We start from the raw sequence: 22,842 nt of genomic DNA, 5'->3' as shown, positions 1-22,842 counted from the left end.
CATAACCATTATTAGAGTTGCTGAAATTTTTAATTTTGGTTCCCTATGCAGGAGGGAATAATTAAAACATGTTCCAAACTAGCAGATTTTCAAATATAAATTTTACTCTCCTTCTATAAATTTAGCCATTGTATACAGTTCTCTGAGAAAACATTTTCCCCTTTTTTGTATATTGTCACACTTACATGTTTCAAATCATCGCACAAAGTCTTTTCATTTCAGATGAGACTAGATAAAGTAAATAAAAATGCAGTTTTTAAATGGCAATTGATTTTATTAACTGTTATTATTAACAATTGCATTTATTAATTCATCAATGACTCATCCAGGAGCTAAAAAACAAACAAAACAAAAACAAAAAAACTAGGGAATGAAAATGTCACTTGTCTCAGTTAAGGTCAGAGTTCATAATGGGGTGCTAACAAAGAGACTGGGCAAAAATGGTAAGGTTCCAAGGTGAAAGCCACAGCTGACCAAAAACAAACAAAAAACACACAAGTGTTCACCTCACATTTTCCAAAAAAAGAAAAAAACATCAATCATCATGATGATCTCCAGGACATTTAGGAAAACTGTTGTTGACACATTATACGATCATTTTGTAAAGGTGGTGTTTTGGTTGGTGTTGAACTGCTTTGGATTATGAGGACAACCTCTGCTGCACCTGGAAAGGGAGAGGCTGCTTGTGGCTTTCAGAGGAATCTGTTGTTGCTGCTACAATAATGACTATCACTCCCTCCAATTAATACACGACACCACGGTTCTTCATTCACAGATGGATTTATTCTTCTGTCACACTTCTCCTCAGAAACACCATAAAATCCACCGTCAAACTGTTATTACATAAAAGTACAGAATGACCAACATAAATATTACAAATAAACATTTAAACCCAAGTTAACAAATACGCGATAAACAAACACAGTTAACGTACCTCGCTGGCTGCACGTAACCGTGAGGGAATGAGTCCGCTTCAGGAACAAAACTTAACAAAAATAATTCCCAATTTCTTCTTCTTTGCAGCTTTCTTTTACTTTAAACTGCTTATTTATTCCTTCTTCTGCCTTAGTTAACTTATTAACTTAGCTTCTTGCACATGCTTTTTACTTCCCTTTACGTCACTTAAAAAAGCCTGTGTGCAACACAGAATGAACCTTAGTTCCTACCCCAAAAGGAACAATAAATAAAGAAAATAAATAACATTAAATGAACACAATAAATTAAACAAACTGACATAATTTACATTTATGGCAGTTAAACTCCCACCAAATCTCAACTTGAGATTTCTTCACAGATTTGCATCTTCAAGTTATAAGCATTTAGTTTAACACATGCTTATTCTGCTTCAACAAGTAGTACTATTTTTTGCACTGGCCTTTCAAGATAAACTGGCCTAGTTGTGCGTTTTCCCTGTTTGTCCAAAGTTGAGTCACTAACCAACAGCTTTACCTTTCTGACCCTTCCATCAGAGCTGGGGTACACCTCCGTGACTCTTGCTAGTCTCCAGTGATTTCGCGGAGCACTGTCCTCTTGAAGAATAACAATGTCATTGACATTGGTGTTCCTTTTATCCCCATGCCATATCCGTCTTTGCTGGAGATTAAGAAGGTACTCCCTCCTCCACCTTGTCCAAAACTCATTCGCCAAGAACTGCACCTGACGCCATCTCTTACGCAGGTATAAATCTTGACTCACGAACTGACCCGGAGGTGGCAATATGATGTTAGACTTCATCAGAAGAATGTGATTTGGTGTGAGCGGTTCAAGACTTGTTGGATCATTCAGGTGCTCTGTTGTCAGCGGTCTGCTATTTATAATAGCCATCACTTCATACAAAAAAGTCCTAAGTGAGGCGGTGTCAAGTCTTTTAGCAGACTGATCAAGAATTGCTGTTAGAACACTTCTGATTGTCCTTATTTGCCTCTCCCAAATTCCTCCCATATGGCTTGATGATGGGGGATTCATTACAAACTCACAGCCATATTCCTTCACCTGCTCATGATCCCAGTTCTTCATTGAGTCCATGAACTCTCTTTTTGCACCCACAAAGTTGGTACCTTGATCACATCTCAACTGCCTTACATTCCCACGTATTGCAATGAATACGCGCAATGCATTGATGAAGGCATCTGAACTGAGGTCATCAAGCATTTCGATATGTACAGCTCTGCAACACATACAAGTGAAGAGAAGACCATACTTCTTCAGTTCCTTTCTTGCATCCCTCACATAGAATGGTCCAAAGCAATCCATGCCACAATATGTGAATGGAGGGGTCATTTCCATTCTGTCCTCTGGCAAGTCTGCCATTTTTGGATCTTGTATGTTCCTTCTATACTTTCTGCATGTGACGCACTTAAAGATATGTGAGGCAACTGCACTGCTGCATCCAATGACCCATATCCCATTAGATCGCAACTCATTTACAGTCATACCTCTTCCTTGATGCTGTACTTTCTCATGATAATGCTTGATCAATAAAGAAGACACGTGACTTGTTTTTGGCAGAATAGCAGGATGTTTAACATGTGTATGAAGATCACTTCTTGTTAAGCGTCCGCCTACTCTCAGCACACCCTGCTCATCCAAAAATGGACTTAATTTGCATAGCTTGTTTGCTTTGTCTTTGGATTTTACGTCCTTGGATTGCTGTAAATTCTTGATTTCACTGCTGAATACTTCTGTTTGGACCAATCTGATTAGGAAAAGTTCAGCTTGTTGTCTTTCCTCAGCACTTGTACTTCCATTGAGTTTGGGACTAAGACCCTTAACTTGCTTAGCATGACGTTTAAGACAAGCAATAGCCTTAACAACTCTTTTCCAGTCAGAAAACTTAGTCAGGCGGTCCAACAATGTTCTATTTATCCTTGCGCTGGTGTTGAGCACCTGAGCCCTTCGAAGTTCTGGATCAGTATCACTAACCTCTCCCACCTTAGCATCTCTTGTGGGTAGCTCCCTTTCCCACAGAAAGTCTGGGCCAGTGAACCAATTTGAAGCAACGAGCCGATCTGCCGATAACCCTCTCGAAGCATGGTCCGCCGGATTGTCTTCGGACTGCACATGATACCACTGGTTGACATCTGTGGTGGCTTTGATTCTCTGGATCCTATTTGCCACGAAAACATGAAAGCGTCTGGCATCATTATTAATGTACCCGAGAACAACCTTTGAATCAGTCCAATAATATTCCTTAAGGTTGTCTATTTCGAGCTCATGTTTTAAGATGGCACCCATCTTCGCAGCAACCACTGCTGCAGACAACTCAAGCCTTGGAACTGTTGTGACCTTAGTGGGGGCAACACGTGCTTTCCCCATGACAAGTGAGCAGTGTACGCTGCCATTAGAGTCCACTGCTCTTAGATAAGTGCACTCCCCATAACCTGTGAAGCTAGCATCTGAGAAGTGATGTAACTCGTACTGCTTGACATCTATGAAGCTTGCTGGTATGTAGCACCTCTTAATCTTTACTTGACACAAGTTATGGAGATCTTGTAACCATGACTGCCACTGTGATCTGCACTCCTCTGAAAGTGGTTCATCCCAACTAGCTTTCTCTCGACTCAACTGTTGCAAGATCAACTTCCCACGCAAAACAAACGGTGCTACGAAACCCAAAGGATCGTAGATGGAAGCTACTGTGGATAGCACTCCCCTTCTCGTCATTGGGTGTTTCTTGACAGTTACTCTGAACTGAAAGTCATCAGAGGATACGCACCATTGCACGCCCAGTGCTCTTTCTAGGAGTGGCTCCCCTAAATCTATGTCCAGTTCTTTGACACTGTCTGCACACTCTTCCTTTGGTATTGACTCCAATACCTTCTTGCTGTTAGAAATGAACTTGTGTAGTCTAAGCTTGCCTGTGCTGCAAAGCTCTCTTGCTTCCTTGATCAGCTTGATTGCCTCAGCATCAGGCCTTACACTCACCAGTCCATCATCAACATAAAAATTTCTTCGGATGAACTTGACAGTGCTTTGGTTAAATCGATCTTGACCTTCTGTGGCTAGATGTTTAAGTCCAAAATTGGCACAGCCAGGTGAGGAAGCTGCTCCAAACAAATGGACTTTCATCCGAAAAACTGATGGCGGAGACTCAAGATCACCATTCTCCCACCATAAGAACCTCAAGTAGTCTTGGTCTTCAGGCTTTACATGGAATTGATGAAACATTCGTTCCACATCACACATAATAGCGACTGGGCCCTTTCGAAATCTACAAAGAACTCCCACCAAGGTGTTTGTGAGCTCTGGCCCTGTAAGAAGGTAGTCATTCAATGACATGTCTTGAAATCTTGCCGAGCAATCAAAGACCACTCGCAGTTTCTCTGGCTTTTGAGGGTGGTATACGCCATGGTGGGGAATATACCAAGCTGATCGTTTATCAAGCTCTTTTTCTGGGACCTTTTCTGCTTCACCACGACTGATAATGTCTTCCATGAAGTTCATGTAGTCTCTCCGATATTTCTGGTCTCTCTTGAGCTTCTTTTCCAAGCACATGAGGCGTTGAACAGCACTTGGCTTGTTATTTGGTAGCTCTGGCCTGCTCTGTTTAAAAGGCAGAGGCATTTCAAGATGTCCGTCTTCTTTGTGCTTAATTTCTTCTTTCATTTTAGTCAAAAACCGGAGATCTTCTTGCGAGAGATTTGTCTCTTCTCCAAGCCTTTCACTGAAGTCAGATTCCAGCACCTTAAGTATGTCTTCTGGAGCAGTCATCTCCTTAATTCTTGTTTTGCAAACATAATGAACTTCGCTCTTCAACTTACTTGTTACTTTGGGTTCAGGGGTCACTTGCTTTACAATGATGCGGTGACTTACTCCTATTGCATCACTGTAGTGTTCACCTGGATCACCATAGCTCACTATGCTCCAGCCTACGTCAGTTTTCTGTGCGAAGGGCTGGTTGTCCTCACCACATATACAACTTCTCTAGGCATTAGTGCTTGTGGACAGTTATACCCGATAAGAAGACTGATTTCACATTTCTTCGGCGGGGCAATGTGTTCCGCAAGATGCTCTAAATGAGGCCATGCCTTTGCAGTCTCTGGTGTTGGAATGTGTGTACGATTGGCAGGTATGAATTCACGAGTGTAGACCGTTGGCACTGTGATCTTCTTAGAAGAAGATAACCCTCTTATTTGTAGACCTTTGAGTCTTTTGCATGGTACAATTGTCTCCTTGGAAGACATTGTAGACAGCTTCAACTTGACTGGCTCTGCATTAACATCAAGAGCATCTACCACTTCTTCAAGAATGAATGAAGAATCACTTTGTGAATCTAACAGAGCATAGACAAGGACTTCTTTGTTTGAATCACTTGGCATTGATGCATAAACAGGAACTATTGCTGAAGTCTGAGCACTGTTACCATCATGCACAACTCTATTGGATGTGGTTTCGTGAGTGGTGTCTTGCGGCGATTGTGGCTTTCTTTCTTTACTGCAACTTGTCTCGTCATTTTCCTTTTGCTTTGAGCGACCCTCATGTAAGCATGTGGGGTGGCGCTTTGAGCAGGTGTCGCAGACCATCCGGTTGCTGCAATGCTTGGATTGATGGCCAGAACTCAAACAGCCAAAGCACAGTTTCTCACCTTGTATGAACTTCACTCTGTCAGCAACTGGCCTTGCAGTTAGTCTACGGCACTTGTGCAAGACATGCCCTGTTTTCTTACAAAACATACATGTGCTTATGCTCTTCTCAGTGGTGTTAGTTGTAAAAATCCTTGCATTTGCTGCTTGGTTCTTAGAGGTCACTACATTCTGAGGTTTAGATCTTGTCCTTTCTGGCTCCCCTTGCCGCAAAGCATAGTAAGATGTAACAGGGTTACAAGCAATACTAGCCTCCAAAGTCAGGAAAATTACGAAATACTTGAAATCTGGGAACCTTCCATGCTCCAGCTGATACTGTGTGGCTTTTCGGTTCCATCTGCTGCTTAACCAATCAGGCAACTTGGCTGTCAGTTTTTGGTTTTCAATGCCATCATCAAGAATACGCAGACTCTCATTGTGAGCCATGGCACATTCACAACTGCGTAAAAAGTCCACAAATTTCCTTAAGTCAGCGCTCTCTCTTGATGCTATCTTTGGCCAGGCATGTAATTTGTCTCGGCAGGCTTTGGCAATCATAAAAGGCTGGCCGTATCGCTCATTGAGGAGTTCCCATGCAGCAACATATGCAGTATCTGAACCAATCAGAAAATAACCTTCTAATGCCTCTCTAGCTGCTCCTCCAACATATTTCTGGAGGAAGAATATTTTCTCCGAGCTTGGAATGTTTTTCTTTTCAATAAGAGTTTGGAAGGATGACTTCCAATGATTAAACTTGAGTGGATCACCACTAAAAACTGTGGGCTCTGGAATGGGTAGCCTATTTGCTGATATAGCCTCAGCTAAGACCTTCACGAGCTCTCCTGTGCTATCGTGGAGCACATGTGTTAGCACTGCATCCTTTGGTGGTTGTGAGTGCTGGTCCTCAGTCTTCACCTGATTGAGTGGCTGCATAACCTTATGTAGATCCAGGCTCTGTGCAGCATTCCCTTGGGCTGGACTGAGCTCACTCTCATCATATACTTGAAGCCTTGCTTTGGCTGCATTCAGCCTTTTCAAATTTTCCAAACGCTCAAGTTCTCTCTTTAGGTTTTCTACAGACCTTCTTCTTGCAGCATTCTCTTCTTGCTGTTTCTTTAAGAGAGCAGCCTCTTGTTTCTCTCTTTCTAGCCTACGTTCAGTTTCTTCCCTTTCTCCTTCAAGACGACGAGCTAATGCTGCTGCTTCTTGGTCTGCAATGATCAACCTCTCTTCAGCTTCAAGGTTTTGCAGTTTCTCTTCGTGGCCCTCTTGTTCAGCCATAATCTGCAGTACAGCCTGTGTAGCTGCATACTCGGCAGCAGCTTCTTGTCTTCTAAGTGAAGATACGTTTGAGTGAATAGAAGAAGCTTTAGAACCATTAGAGGCAGGAAGTGAAACACTGGAGGCTGACGATGAGAATACAGAACTATTATCTGGCCAAATCAACTCCTCCGCTGTTCCCTGCATTTCAGATTGAGCATTTTGTACTACAGTCTTTGTGATCGAGATGCAGTTATCCATCTTGCGACGCATGTCATGGGCTGGTTGATCAATTCTTCTGTAATCATCATAAGCAATGTTCAACTCAGATAATTCCCTTTGAATACTGGTGATGTGTTCTTGTAGGATGTCACTAGGATCCTGTTTTAATACAGATCTTTTAGCTACCTTAATCAGAGCTTTCCATCGTTCATATTTGCTGTCAAAGCGAAGCAATAGCCCTTTGATTTGCTCTTTCTGAAACTCTTTTCCTTTTTCTGTTAATGTTCGGGCTCTTTCACTTCTACGAGGCTCTTCAGGTGGTGCTATATTTTGCCCGATATTTGATTCACCTGTCTGTTCTAACTCAGTCTCTTCTTCCGGAGCAGCTACTGCACCCTGAGCTTCTTTACTTGTATGTGACATTTTGATTATTTAGACACAGATATACACAGGCAGCATAGAAGAGCAAGCTGCAACAACATTTGTGAATACTGAAAGAATGAGCTTAACTAAATGAAGTCACTCTCATTCAAATTAGCCCATACATGTAGAATATTACAGAGTAAGTACACTTAACAGAGTTCTTAAAAGACACTGAACCATAAATACAAACTGAATTTCTGTCAAAATGTACAAAGTTTACTTCTGCCCTTTCAGAGCCAACTATAATTATTCAGCTGAACATGAATTTACATCTCTTACGTAAATGCACATTCATATACGTGAAACAGCGTGGCTGCCAGGCTATACACAGTTCCTTTTAGTTTCCAACTCTTGTGTTACTTTTCAGACCAAAAACTTTAGAGTCTGGCTTATAGACTTCTTCATGAAAACCTTATGAACCTGTGTGTCCTAAACAGTGGCTTATCTGTGTTCCCGTCTTGATGAGCTGTCGAATTTGCGCTGATAGGGCGAGTCTGGGCAGGTCCGAGTTTGACTGTCACTCCCTCCAGTTAATACACGACACCACGGTTCTTCATTCACAGATGGATTTATTCTTCTGTCACACTTCTCCTCAGAAACACCATAAAATCCACCGTCAAACTGTTATTACATAAAAGTACAGAATGACCAACATAAATATTACAAATAAACATTTAAACCCAAGTTAACAAATACGCGATAAACAAACACAGTTAACGTACCTCGCTGGCTGCACGTAACCGTGAGGGAATGAGTCCGCTTCAGGAACAAAACTTAACAAAAATAATTCCCAATTTCTTCTTCTTTGCAGCTTTCTTTTACTTTAAACTGCTTATTTATTCCTTCTTCTGCCTTAGTTAACTTATTAACTTAGCTTCTTGCACATGCTTTTTACTTCCCTTTACGTCACTTAAAAAAGCCTGTGTGCAACACAGAATGAACCTTAGTTCCTACCCCAAAAGGAACAATAAATAAAGAAAATAAATAACATAAATGAACACAATAAATTAAACAAACTGACATAATTTACATTTATGGCAGTTAAAATGACTTTGCCGGATTTTCCTTCGCTCACCCACACTCTTCTTACACACTTTACGTCATGGCTCCCCTGTTATTATGGGTGTCTGTGCTTACATAAAAATACTTTGTTACGTCTTTTATCACGTCTGTGAACTGCCATTTGCTGGAAGTCTTAAATCACGACTGGATCACCTCGGCATTGAAATGGATTACACAGAATAAAAGAAGGTCAAGTCTGTAACACGACAAACAGCTGAAACACAATGTCAGCTTCATCTGCAGGATTAAAATGGTCATACAGTTAAATTCAATTCCAAAAAAATAGCGTCTGTATATTAATATTGTAAAGGCAGGATATGGTGCAGGTCATATTAGAGGACCAAATTAACTAAACCAGTTTAAATAGCATTCTTATACTGGAATAATCCTTTTTTGCTATGAAAGCCCATTATAAATTTATTCTGTTTCTAAAGCCTCGTAGAACCTTCATCTCTTTTTAATCTTACACGATGAATAAGCAAATAACCACCTACTCACTAAAAATAAACCTGTGCTCCTGCTTAAAATGTATAGATATTACTGTTACGCGTGAGCTGTATTTGGGCTGTTCAGGGATTAAATCATAGATACTAAAATGAAGATTATAGGACTTTTTTTTTTTTTTTTATCGTACAGCTTTATGTTTTCATGCCCATTCCCTGATGGGCTGTCCCAGTCTTCCTCTATAAATTGCTTCACTTGATCCTCCTGTTGGCATCTGCCTCTAAGGACAGCCTACAAGCAAGACAACATGAGGACTGTCGGTTGGAGTATTTTGGTTTTCATGTTAGCCTCACCGGCTTCAGGTAAATAGTGATTTGTTCATTTATTATTTTCGTATATCATGTAAATGATGTATTTATTTATAAAACTGATGGTATGATTTCCCAAAAATACAGGTCAAGTATCACAGGATTGTTCAGCACCAGATAAATACCCGAACACCAAACTGGAGACGAAATATGCCAGGAGACAGAAATTCAGCCACAGCGAGAAAGTTTACTACAGCTGTGACGACGACTTCACTGCTTTCAGAGGCAGCAGGGTTGTGCAGTGTGTTGATGGACAATGGACCAAACTGACTTTAAAATGCGAAAGTAAGAATTTGACCATTTATTTGTTTTCAAGGGCGGAAAAAAAAAAGAGTCGCTTGCGTGTTGTTTCACTCAGCAGCCTGTTTACTGAGATATTCTTAGACCTGTAATTTACTTAGATGGATTTAAAGCAGCGCAGAAGCCCGCTAACACCCCCTACTGGGGAAGGTGTTTAATAGATATACAAGTAAAAAAAATTTATCAAGAAAAAAGTCGTTCATAAAAAGAAGTCAGAATACACACAGTTTCAGTTCAGTTCAGTTCATTTTTATTTCAAACATTTCAAACATGTGCCTTCACAATCATTACAAAATATCATTCCATTATTTGTTTGAAAAGGAGTAGGCTGAAGTATTTACTTATTTGTCCCTACCCCCTCAAGTTTTACCTCTCATTCATTTAATTTTTTTTGTCTTAAATTAAACAAACAACATATGAAACATATGAAGTAAAACAAAACATAACATACATAAATCAAAAACAAGAAATTAGCAAGCCCCACCACAGTATAGTTTCTTGCATATGAAAAATACAGAATGTGTATATTTGCAGATACACAAGTTATGGAAAAACAAAAAAACAAAAAAACAAAAAAGAACCGCAACACCATTACCAGCAACATTACCGTCCTGGGTTAACCCCGTTTTCTTCATTCTTATACTTATTTAAAATTAGGTTTTTATATTTTACTTTAAACTGTTTTATGTTTTGACTGTCTTTTATTTCTTCTGTTAGACTGTTCCATAATTTAACTCCTGCAATTGAGATTGACATAGTTCTTAAAGTTGTTCTAGCACTTTGTATTTTTAAATTCCATTTCCCTCTTAAGTTATACCCACCTTCTCTTTCTATGAACAATTTACAGATTTCTTTGGGAAGCAATTTATTTCTGACTTTATACATTATTTGCGCTGTTTTAAGCTTCACCAAGTCTTGGAATTTAATAGCTTGCATTTTGACAAAGAGTGCATTTGTATGGTCCCTGTACCCTACATTATTTATTAATCTAATGGCCCTTTTCTGTATTATAGTTATTGTTTGTGTGTTACTTTTGTATGTGTTTCCCCAGACCTCTACACAGTAGCTCATATATGGCAGTAGTAAAGCACAGTATAAAATGTGCAGTGCTTTCTGATCCAACATATGCTTTGCTTTCCCCAGGACGGCAATGCCCCGTGCCAATTTCCCCCGAACATAAGTAATGTGTGGCTTCCAACAGAGCTTGTGGTCAATGATCACCCCAAGAAATTTTATTTCATTTACTCTTTCTAAATATACATTGTCCACACATATTTCTACTTCGATGTTTTTCTTTTGGTTTCCAAACAACATAAATTTGGTTTGGGAAATTTACTGACAACAACATTTCTTACAGCCTTAAAGGTCGATTCACATTTTTCAAGTCTAAATCAGTTGAATAGAGTCATTTAATTTACTTTGAATAACTTTTTTCCCTTACTAAATAATTAAGAAAAATAAATGTCTAGATGCATGCTAAGTTACCCAGTTAAGGAAACAAAAACTTTGTGAATTAGAAAAAATGTGGGGCATGATCTCTTTGGCTTTCTTTGGTTTGAGAGTCACGTGCCGGTCTAAATAACCATACTGCAAACTAATTTTTAACTAGATTATAAGAGATAGTGTACTAGTAATGTAATTGCCTCTGTTTTACAACCAAACTGATTAATGCAGTTCTGTCTTCATAATCAATGGCCTTTTTAAAAATGGAACTGATTTTAATCATTGCCAAACTACAAGATGCAAGATGGTGCTAACAGAGCAAAAGGAAACTAAAGAAATACGTTTTGTCAGATTATCAACTGAGGGTGAAAATTCTTTGAAGAAAAATGAATGTAACTTACATGATTCATCACTCTGCTCTTTTTGAGTCATTTTCCCCATAAATAGGCTTGTAGTTCACCACATATTTTGGCTTGAAGGATAAACTGTGTTTTACAGTTGATCTCTGCAGCCTCTTTAACCATAAATGATCATTTCATGATTTAAAATTCTTTTATATTGCTGGTATCAAGACCAGTTCTGGGCTTCTTAACCTCAGACAAGCATCAAATGACAAGTCCTCTACAGTATCAGTTTCTTCACATGTTCCGGTTTTTTTTCTAGACCTCCATAAAACATTCCAGCGAAATCAGCCTTGGTTGTGGGCTTTTATATTTCCATCTAGAAATTAAACTGTAATGTGTCATTTACACGCTTACTATCTTGCATTTAACAGAGATATCATGTGGCAATGCTGGTGATCTACCCAATGGAGAGTTCCAGTATGAAGGGAATTCATACATCGGGGAGAAGGTTTTTGCTGTGTGCAATGAGGGGTAAGTTTTACTTTGAAGAACTCCTAAAACATCAGAATAAGACTTTCAAGTGGTGTTTGACTGCATCTCTTATCTACAGATACACTCTGAAAGGGCTGAACTACATGATATGCAAAAGGTCTGGATGGGCTGGTGAATTCCCATCATGTGAAGGTATAGTGATGTGGTACATTGAAGTACTCGAACTAGCTTGTAAATGGAAACCCAATAGTTGTGAAACTGTAAGGGGTGGCTTTAAGTGGTAGTGTTAATGCGTAACTAATCCCTGAATGTTATGTAAATTGGGAGTTTAATCTCTTAACTCAGTTGAAGCAAATTTCCCATGTTTGTTTTGGACAAATTGTTATTTGCACAGAAGTCCACTCAGGTTCAGATCAGGCAGGCTGTTCCTCCCAATCATGCTCCTCCAGGTCTCACTGTCATTGCGTGTGTGAGCATTAAAGACTCCCAGAAGGATAATTGAAGAGCACACTCCAGCCCTCCACCCAGTAAATTCAAGAAGGCTGGGTAGTCTGAACTGTCAATGGGAGCATAAGAACAAACAACAGTCAGAACCCGTTCCCCGACCCGAAGGTCCAAGAAAACAACCCTGTCATCCACCGGCAAAACCCCCAATGTACAGTCCCACTGCCTCAGGGCAAGTCCAGGCACAGTCCTGGAACAATCCAGCTCCTTTCCACGAAACTGTTTCCAGAGCCTGACGTATGTGACGTATGAACCCAAATATATCTAACCGATATCTCTCAACTTCATACAACGCACTTTCCCTGCCAGAGAGGTGACAATCTATGTCCCAATAGCCAGACTCGATAGCAAGGTTCCCCCTGTAGGTGGTGGGTGTACAGGAGCAGGCTAAGTGGAAAGCAGCTCAGGCAGTAGCTAAAGCAAAAATCTCAGGTGTGGGAGGAGTTCAGTGAAACAATTGCTGTTGGTGTCGAAGCAACTCTGGAAAACCTATCATGTGATTCAGCAGGGGAAAGCATTGGAGCTCCCCACTCCCTCTACTCACATGGTGTATAGAGTGAGTGGGGTGTTTTTGACTTCAACTGAGGGCATAGTCGGGCAGTAGAAGGAATACTTAAGATAAGATAATAAGATAAGATAGGACTTTATTAATCCCTCGGGTGGGTTCCTCTGGGAAATTCGACTTCCAAAAAAAGCACAGCAACGACCGAAGTTACAGTTACAGAATTGTTATATATATATATATATATACACATACACACACACACACACACACACACACACACACATATATAAATACAGAGACAAATATAAATAAAATATACAAAGGGGATAAATAGAATAAATAGGAATAAAAAATAAAAATACAAGTGAATTGCACATTTCAAGTATTGAGTCTATTGCACTGTTGACTATTTACAAAAAGTATTGCACAAGGTATTGTACAGTGAGGTGAAGAGGCACTACAGCTTAGTTGTTCCCCCCTCCTTTGTCCTCCTGTTTCCCCTCCCTCTCCCCTCCAGAGAGGAGTTAAACAGTCTGATGGCGTGTGGGACAAAGGAGTTTTTAAGTCTGTTAGTTCTTGTCTTGGGGAGAAGCAACCTGTCACTGAACAGACTCTTCTGATTTACTTAGAGGACCTCCTCCCATTGGCATGTCTTCTGTAGAGGAAACAGATTCTGGGTATGATGGGGACAACTTGCCTATCACCAGAGGTGAGGTGACTGAGGCAGTTAAACAACTCCTTGGTGTCCAGGCCCCTGCATTAGATGAGGTTCACCGGAGTTTCTAAATAATCTGGATGTTGTAGGGCTGTCTTGTTTGACATGCCTCAGCATCAACATGTGGAAATCTTGGACGGTGGCCCTGGACTGACCTTGGAGCGGTGGTTCCAATCTTTACGAAACAGGACCGGAGACTGTGTTCCAACTACAGGGGGATCACACCGCTCAGCCTCCCCAGGAATATCAATGCCAGGGAGCTGGAGAGGAGAGTTCATCCATTAGTCAAACCTCAAATGCAGGAGGAAAGAATGTGGTTTTTGTCCTGGTTGTGGAACAGTGGATCTTTATCCTCTCAACAGTATTTAAGGGTGCATGGGAGTTTGTCTAACCAGTGTACTTTTGTGGACTTGGAGAAGCTATTTATTCGCATACCTCACAGTATCCTGTGGGGGATGCTTCAGGAGTATCGGGTGCTGGCCTGCTGCTGAGTTATTCAGTCTGTGTACAACTGTGTACAATTTCTAGGTGGAGCCAGTTGGTGGAAGGCTTTCACTTTGGTGGCCACAGGATCTCCTCTGCTTTTTGCAGATGATGAGGTTCCAGCTAATCTGGATCAGGGAAGAGTTGCTCCCCCAACTGGAGGAGTTTAAGTATCTTGGGTCCTTGTTCACAAGTGAGGGGGAAAAGGAGCAAGAGATTGACAGACTGATTAGGGCGGATAGCAGGGTCAGAATTTTGGTGTAAACTACATCAAAGCACGGATCCAACCTGCCTTGTGACAGCAGTTCAGACTGTAGTTAATGTAATGGTGTGGGAGATATGTTGTTGACACACTTTGGGCCTCTTAGTACTATTTGGGCATTGTTTAAACACCACAGCCTATTGTAGTATTGTTTCTGACCATGTCTATCCCTTTATGACGACAGTGGTCCATATTCTGTTGGCTTTGGCAATGAGTTCACTGTGATTAAATGGCCTTCATGGTCACCAGATCTCAAACAGAGCTCCTGTGGGATTTTATGGAACAAGAGATTCACATCATGGTTATGTAACTATGGGACACTTATCATGTCAGCATGGACCAAAATCTAAGAAAAATTTTTTTCATTTAACTTATTTAATCTATGAAAAAGAGAATTAGAGCAGTTCTGAAGGCTAATGGTTTCAGCGCAGTACTAGTAAGGTATATCTACTGAAGTGGCCAGTGAGTGTATAGCCAGTTTTTCTAAAATAAGTATTTAGATTTATTAAATTCTAACCTTTGTTCACTTGTACTTAAGACATGAAATAAATTTTTCTTATTTTTACTATCAGAGGGAGGCATCACCTGCCCAACCCCAGAAGTAGCCAACTCTGTGCAGAGAACTGGAGGTGTTTCTGCATACCAGGTGGGAGAGAACCTGACCTTCATCTGCAGTGAGGGTTTCCAGCTGAATGGAGCTCAGCAGACCACATGTGACTCCAGTGGCCAGTGGAAGCCTCAACCTCCTCAATGTGTTCCCATACCTGATGATAAAATTCAACCATCACCTGGTAAAGGGTTCATATTTTTACCTGATACGCCACTTACGCTGCATTAGCACTATGAAAAATGGCCTTCATCTGAGTTTGCTAAAACTAAAGTGATATCTTCCCCTGTGGAAAATGTTTTCAGCAGGTAGCTGTGATGTGCCACCAGCTGTCAGCAACTCCAATGTCCACCTTGCTGACAGGTTCATTACAAAGACATCTTTCTTTTCTGGGCAAAAGGTCTATTACAACTGTGATGTTGGATACGTTGCAGCAGGCGGCAGAAAGTCTCGCCTCTGTATTAATGGGAAATGGACACCACTGAAGCTTAAGTGTGAGCGTAAGTATATTTGATATTTCTTTTTGATCAAGTCTTTTTATAAAACCTAGTTTTTCCACATTTTATCCCATGACCAGGATAGGATTATTGTTGACATAAAAAAATATATTTTAGAATAGCATTTATTAATGTAACACTCTTCAATTAAATTGTAAGTTGCACCCTTGTCCATCAGAGGATTTTAGTGGCCCTTCAGAAATCAGAAATAATTCACTCCATATCTGTTTTCAAATATCCTCCCGGAAACACTAAACAGTGAGTCCTGGACAAACCTCTACCACACTCAAAAAAATGAAACGTTGACTTTAATTAAAATTATTTTGTCAACAGGTTCCACGAAATTGAATTATGTTAGTTTAAAGCAAAAATCTTTAGTTCATCTAATTTAAAAAAACTACTTAAGATTAACAAGACATATTTAAGACTAACTAAATCAAGTTATGTTGTATGAACATAGATGATATATTTTCAGGTTAGATAGTTTAGATTAGTTACTTCAACACATTTCTTATTTGTGGCAGTAAAATGTTAAATTTAAGTTAGATTAATTCAAATATTATATTTTCAGCCACCTTGTGCTTTATTAATTAGTTTTACATAAATCTATTTTGTCAACAGGTTCCACACAAATGAATTAAGTACATCCAACTTATTTTTTTAAATTTATTTTATTGCCAACACATTCAGTGAGCATTTGTGTAAACCCAGTCCAAAATAAAACACAACAGCTCATTAGGGTTAGTAATTAACAGTATGTAGACAGATGCAACATCAAGACTTTAAATTAAATGTCTGTATCTACCAGAAATAGAAGAAAAAAAAAACGCATTGAAGATCACATAACACATTGATAAGATGACACTTGAGTTATGCACATGTGATGCTAGTAAGGTCTGTGAGTGTTTTTTTCTTTTAGTGTCTAAAATGGATAGCAAAGTTGCTATTTGCAATGATTGCTTAGGGTCAGTCCAGTAACACAATGCCAATGAAGTGCTTTCCTTTAACAATGCAAAGTGAAGTGTCCACCTCAACAGCCACAATTTAAAAAAAAAAAAAAAAAAAAAAAAAAAAAAAAGTAACAACAACAACAACAACAACAACAACAACAACAATAATAATAAATAGTCCACTGATATTAGCAATCAAAGAAAATTACATCACCATCCCAAATAAAACTTTAACAAAACATGCCAACATTATGGTCTAACAATAAAACAGCTTGTCAGCGTTCAGTTTTTTTGCAACAGCACAGCAGTAACCATTTAACACTCGCCACTGTCAACATTTATTTTACCAGTGTTTGGGCAAAAAACTTCAGATGGAAACATTTTAACATGGAAACAATTGTTCGTCTTTAAAAGTCCACAAAATATACATTCATCCTGCATTCCCAACTTGGATGATCTGATATCCTCGTGTTGGTGTTGTTCCCAGACCATCATGAAAATGTTGTTCCAGGTTCAACATTGCAAGTGACCAATCACATTGTTGTGACGTTATTCTATTCCAAGCCATTCGTGCATTTATGAAATTCCAATGTTGCAAGGACAATATCAATTCTGCTTACTGTTTATTAAAGGGTTACGGTTAGGGTTAGGGTCAGTTGATCGGCGGACAGAGGCGGTTTCACGCAGCTTAAGTACAGTTTTTTGTTTTACGCCGGTTTTTCCCGAAGTCGCAAAAGTATGACGTCACAACATTCTGATTGGTCACTTGCAATGTTGATCCTGGAACAACATTTAGTATGATGATCTGGGAACAACACCAACACGAGGATATCAGATCAACCTCCTAACTTACCCTTAATTTTAGTATGTATTGCAATTACCTTTACAATGCACACAACGTAACACAAACTGAATATGAACATATTTCCACCTCATAACAATATGCCTTGAACGCTAATATACACACCACCCTTCAACATTTCTGGTGCAGTATCATCTCTCAATTAAATCCTTTAAATCTCAATACTTTTGATTGTCTCTTAGCTTTCAGTCTTGAGGTTAACTGAGATTCAGTGCATATATCCCACCCATTAAGAGTGCACATGCAGAGGCCAGGTCTTCCAGGTCATGCAGGACACACTAGATGGTTATACCCACTGTAGGGTAATTTCCAATAAACCAAGTTCAAAAAAGAAGAGTCTATGGCTGACGCGTGTTCCTGGTTTCCAAAAGAAATGCTTCCAGTTGCATTATGATTTGAAGACTGTTTATTTATTACAAACGGAAGATGTAACAATGAACTCCTTCCTAAAAAGCATGAAAGTTCCAAAAAATAGCAGTTATCCAGAACTAGCTGTGCACACGGTCAGAAAACCGTGAGACTCCTAACCTCTCTGTCCATGCTCCTCCCCTTCCCTCTCACACAGGGTTTCATGCTACTATTGCACTTACATAATTAAAGTGAGAGGTACCCCCTTTTAGGTTCCAATCCCAAAACAGTGACTTAAAATTACTTTATGTAAACACATATATTTTCACATTTATTAATCCTGAAAAGATGACTTATGTAATGAATCTATGAATTATAAAACAAACATGAACTCAATCGTAAATAAAAATATAAAGCAGACGTCTGGCGCTTACACCCACATCGGCTGGAGGAGTGCTGGCATCAGCTCTTTCGATGGTAAAGATAGCAAGGGTAATTTGTTCCAGCTCCCTCTGAACAGCTGTAGCTTAGACACAAAAACATAGAAAAATGGCATCCAGTTTTAAAAAAAGAAAGAAAAAGGGCCAAAGCTACCCTTTAATGACGTAAACACAATATTAGGAACATGCACCCCAGTGCGCCACTATTTTAGACTACAGATTCAACGATAAATATAAATAGTTTGGGTATACAAGAAGATTTCCCAAAACATTTAAACAGGTTCCATGCAAATTACAACAACAACAACATTACAACATGCAACAACATTAGTTATTCAAAATTTGGTTTAATACAGATAAAAAAACTAAACTAAAATTACCAACCAATTATTCTTTGAAGAGGATGCTTGGGTCTTCATTCAGGTAAAAAGGTAGTGCCCTGAGGACACACTCCCTCCCCTTTTCAATGGTTTCCTTCTGTAGAGAGTGGCAGAGATACAGGAAGAGAAAACAGAAATACTTTAGGATGACAGAAACTCACATTATACGCAAAATGAATGACATATCCACTGCACAGATAGACATGTACACAAGACCAACTAATCATCACATGGACATGAATAGTTAACCTGTTGGGCAGGGTTTCCACCACATTATATATGTCCATAATGGAGGTAAAGATAAACTAATACATCATCTTTTTTGCATTCAAAACATAACATAAAAACATTCACTTCTGGTTTAACCTAAATCAAGGGATCAGATTTTACATATGTTTAGGTAATTTAAATTTTCCAACGTTTTGAGTACCAAACTTTGTCTTGCTTAATATAAATGTAAGTGCACTGTGCAGCTACCATACACTAGCTGTTTAAATTTGAAAATGATCTTATTAGCCATAATATTTTGCTACCAACAGAATAACGCACCTGTGTGGCTGGGGCCAAAGTTTGTCTAATTTTCTTCCCTGCAACGCCTCCTTTTTTCTTGAAGACTTTTATGAGCTGGTCAGTGTATTGGTCAAGTTGTGTAAAAAGCCTTGGAACATGTGCAGCAGTAGTAATCCTCACATATTCTGCTTCCACCTGAAAATATGTCAACAAACACAACATACTGTACTGTAAATATACATACTATATGTACACATATACAAACTAAAACTAATGTAGTAAGACCTCATTAAAGCTATAATTTTAACACAAACATTTACACAAAATGCTAATGGAGCCATTACAGCTTTTATTGTTATTTATCAAGTTCCAAAAAATATTGATCACAGCTGATCTGAAAAGAATTTCATGCCTCAGGCCCTTGAACTGCAACCTTTACCATGGTTCAGATGTGGAGAAGAAATAACAGGGGCATGGGATGGGTCACAAAAGAAAACTTAACTTATAAAACAGTTTTGTTTTTAAAAGTATAACAGTTCACATACCACATACAAGCTCAGCAATACCACATACACCACATCAGTATAGGAGGGAGCAGGTAAAGGCAGGATCTGAGATTTATAAAGAAAAAAAATAATTAATTCCTTAATTTCAAGAAGCAAATTATTGTTTGAATTACAACTAAATAAAATACTACTCAGAAGAAAAGCAAGAGATTGACACTGCCATGTGCTAACTTTCTATAGAAGCAATTATCACCAGGTCTGTCGACCTCCATTGTCTGTCCACTCATATGTCTTGAATAATTTTATTAAAAAAATTAAGTGTGTACTTTCACAAACTGTAATTTATAACTACATTGATATGTATAACTCCGCTAGGAAACATGCTGTATTTACAGACCATTTTTACATAATACAGATTACTGATAGAGCAGAACAATGGTGTCACAGTGGCTTTCGCCCTTGACTTTTTGGATTTTAAATGTCACTTTATGCTATCCTTGCTATCCTATTCGATATTTCCGACTCTCGGATTACAGAAAAGGAATCCCAAGAAAGCAAATGGAAAAATAACCCCTTGAAAGAATAACCCCATGAACCCCTGTAGCTAATCCCTTAATAAAACAAAAAACAATAAAAATGTTTCTTACACAGTCCACAAAATAAGCATGTCCAGGACCCAGTAAAACTAATGTAAAACAAGCACACGCAAACGATATAACATGTCTTGTAAGACAAACGCAAAATATAACCATGCTGGACATATAGATACTACACAACATAGTCAAAGAAAAAAAGTGGTCTTACCTCTCAAAGAAACAGCAGCTTGGCGCCAAAACAGCCTTTTTCAGTTAAATTTGAAGTCTTGCGCATGAGCAGGCACAAGCCGTGAAACCTTCTTGTTCTGCGCGGTTTCATTACAACTGTTTTTGCATTACTGCCACCTTGTGGATATACAAGGTATATCGATCCTAATTGACTTAAATGTTATGCGATCAAGTAACACATTAGTATTATGTACGTTGAATAATAGACACAATTACGTAGACTTGATTAGAAAAACATATGTTAACTTAACAAAAACATATATTTTAAGTAAAATGAAAATAAATAATTAATATACACTGAACAATCCACCTCATTCATTTTTTTGAGTGCACCTGGAGTTGACTTTTCTTACAGTGGAATGATTTAGATCATATAATATGGATTTTTAAGCCTCTTTGCTTTACTTTTTTTTTTTCCACGCATTTACATTTTACCATGGTATCACCCCTGTGGGGAGTGCTTAAAACATTGCATTTCTATTAAATACTTAAAAAAAACAAACCCTGTAGTCTAGGCTGGGTTACCACTGAGAGTAACCTTGAATTGGACAGGATTACTGCATTATCTCATTTGACTAAGTCTTGAGGCTCAATTGAACTTATCCATGGTGAGATGAATGAATGTGTTATCCAAAACGACAGCACCACATGATGATGATAGTTTGTCTTGCCTCCTCATTACAATAAAAATTCTTGAAATGCAGTACTGTCATGTTAAATTATTTCTGTTCTTTGGCTGTAAAGGAAAGCTTTGTGGCTCAGCTGGAGATATTCAGAGTGGACAGTTTGTATATACTGGAGTAGAATTTGGAGATACCGCTACAGCCGTCTGTGATGAGGGGTAAGAATTTTTAAACCTCCTGCATTCTCAGTGAATGCAACTTTGAAACAAAAGGGGTTTCAGCCTTTTGGAGTTATCAGAACTTCTGCATTTATTACTCGCAAAATGTTTTCTGTACTCGAGTCACAATTGTTATTCTACAATTGTGTAACATAACATACAATCGAGTTACTCACTGTGTCCAATGTAGAAGTGGAATTTTAGAAATCATTTCGAAGATGTGGTCTTTAAATGAACTCTGCGACCCATTTCCTGACATTTAGGTTCATGCTTGTGGGACGTGCAACCAGACACTGCATGAATAACGGCTGGAGCGGACGCAACCCTGTTTGTGAAGGTTAGGTTGCCTATCGCACAAGCACACCACAGCTTTTAGATGTCAGTTGGTTTTCCTGAATCTCAGCATCCTAAAATTATTGTATTTCTTGCAGCTGCGGTGTGTGAGGACCCTCCTGAAGTGAGCAACGCAGAAATAACCGGCCTTCAATATGAACCTTACACATACAAGAGTGTTATTCGCTATTCGTGTCGTGCAGGAACTCTTGTTGGAGAAAGGGAGATTTGGTGTACTAAACATGGGACATGGAGTGCACCTGCACCAGAATGCAAAGGTCATATTCTGACAGAGCAGATTGTAGTTTTTATTGTGTTTATGAATAATCATTAAAGTTGAATTCTTTTCTTTTTTTTCCCCCACAGAAATAACATGTCCTTCACCAAATGTGCCTAATGCTTACTGGACAGGAAACCCCAATCAGAAGTTTCAGTACAGGGCCACTATATATATTCAGTGTAACATGGGTTATGTCATGAGTGGGCCAGGTACAGTGTACTGTGAACGTGATGGCCGATGGTTACCTGAGCTTCCCAAATGTCAACGCAGACGTAAGTAATCAGTACTTTTTCCTGGTATGAGTAACCTGAAGTACTGTTCCAACACTAAAACTATGATTGCCTTTTTTTCCCTCCCCAGGTTTTGTCAACCAGTGGGGCTAATTCCCCAGCTCTCAAACCTTAACCTTCCATATTCAGCGCTATCTGTCAAAACTATTTAACAGCATTCAATGGATGAAAACAGTTAAGCTAACATTGCATTCTTACCAAAATGCAACTTATTTAAAATCAACCTAAGCCATTTGGGATACCTAATAACCTAAAAATGTATTATACATTACTATACAGACATTAAAACATGTTTTAAATGAAGCTGAAGTACAGTTTGTTTATTTTGATACGCGTTTGGGCAAGAACAGGTACAAACTTTTCATTCACATCTGTACATAGGTTGGGTTTTTTTCTTTTTATTCCTTACAGTTGATAATGTTATGTGTATCATCTCTAGACTAAACGGTGAGTGAGCATTTCATGAACAAACAAGCTACAAGAAAACAAGAACACCAATTCCATTCATTTTAAAAAGACAATACAAAATCCAGACATTTCTTTACATGAGCAATAACAATTCAAGTGCAAATATCATTATCAACTCCGATACATCATAGCAAACTCTTATTTTAAAAGGCAACAATTAAAAGGGGGGGGAGTAAATCAGGTTGCAAAAAGGGAAAAAAGAAACAAGCTGATTTAGGTGGGATGGGTCAGTTTTTGGCAACGTGGGCCAAGTGAGCGCATGGAGAAGTTGCATATTGGATTTTAAGATATAAATCAATGACTGAAGCTGATAATAAA

At 38.9% G+C, this 22,842-nt stretch overlaps 2 protein-coding genes and 1 long non-coding RNA gene across 5 annotated transcripts; 1 reads left to right on the top strand and 2 right to left on the bottom strand.

Annotated features, from left to right (window-relative positions):
* Nucleotides 1-298: 298 nt before the first annotated feature.
* LOC146645364 (uncharacterized) lies at nt 299-2,723 on the bottom strand. The gene is made up of 2 exons (XM_085393982.1): nt 935-2,723; nt 299-833 (listed from the first exon to the last, which is right to left on the bottom strand). Exon 1 carries the CDS (start codon nt 2,431-2,433, stop codon nt 1,336-1,338), a length of 1,098 nt encoding a protein of 365 aa, XP_085250108.1. The 5' UTR covers nt 2,434-2,723; the 3' UTR covers nt 299-833; nt 935-1,335.
* Nucleotides 2,724-9,251: 6,528 nt separating this feature from the next.
* On the top strand, nt 9,252-22,341 carry LOC146645362 (membrane cofactor protein-like). Of its 2 annotated transcripts, none has more exons than XM_085394391.1 (11): nt 9,252-9,334; nt 9,428-9,625; nt 11,859-11,958; nt 12,038-12,111; nt 14,961-15,179; nt 15,301-15,495; nt 21,057-21,153; nt 21,417-21,490; nt 21,585-21,764; nt 21,853-22,038; nt 22,127-22,341. In XM_085394391.1, exons 1-11 carry the CDS (start codon nt 9,280-9,282, stop codon nt 22,147-22,149), a joined length of 1,401 nt encoding a protein of 466 aa, XP_085250517.1. In that variant the 5' UTR covers nt 9,252-9,279; the 3' UTR covers nt 22,150-22,341. The 2 variants fall into 2 exon arrangements, with proteins under 2 accessions (XP_085250517.1, XP_085250518.1); XM_085394392.1 differs by having other exon boundaries at nt 15,304-15,495; nt 22,127-22,340.
* On the bottom strand, nt 16,536-20,352 carry LOC146645363 (uncharacterized). Of its 2 annotated transcripts, none has more exons than XR_014909128.1 (5): nt 20,293-20,352; nt 19,528-19,593; nt 19,022-19,177; nt 18,477-18,569; nt 16,536-18,178 (listed from the first exon to the last, which is right to left on the bottom strand). It is a non-coding gene; the product is annotated as an uncharacterized LOC146645363 (long non-coding RNA). The 2 variants fall into 2 exon arrangements; XR_014909129.1 differs by lacking the exon at nt 20,293-20,352 and adding an exon at nt 20,136-20,150.
* Nucleotides 22,342-22,842: the final 501 nt, after the last annotated feature.

This window comes from Rhamphochromis longiceps, linkage group LG20 (assembly GCF_057381845.1).
Source record: "Rhamphochromis longiceps isolate RC_006_pf linkage group LG20, R_longiceps_female_GT1.1, whole genome shotgun sequence".
Taxonomy (NCBI): Eukaryota; Metazoa; Chordata; class Actinopteri; order Cichliformes; family Cichlidae; genus Rhamphochromis; species Rhamphochromis longiceps.
Note: the sequence above shows the minus strand (reverse complement) of the source record. Positions and strands in the feature narration are given on the sequence as shown.

What these genes read in the sequence shown, in the direction of transcription:
- LOC146645364 (XM_085393982.1), bottom strand. Translation starts at nt 2,433, where the DNA reads ATGACTGTAAATGAGTTGCGATCTAATGGGATATGGGTCATTGGATGC.
- LOC146645362 (XM_085394391.1), top strand. Translation starts at nt 9,280, where the DNA reads ATGAGGACTGTCGGTTGGAGTATTTTGGTTTTCATGTTAGCCTCACCG. An exon ending in TGAATTCCCATCATGTGAAG is followed by an intron (nt 12,112 to 14,960) that starts GTATAGTGATGT and finishes TTTTACTATCAG; the next exon opens with AGGGAGGCATCACCTGCCCA. An exon ending in ACCTGCACCAGAATGCAAAG is followed by an intron (nt 21,765 to 21,852) that starts GTCATATTCTGA and finishes TTTCCCCCACAG; the next exon opens with AAATAACATGTCCTTCACCA.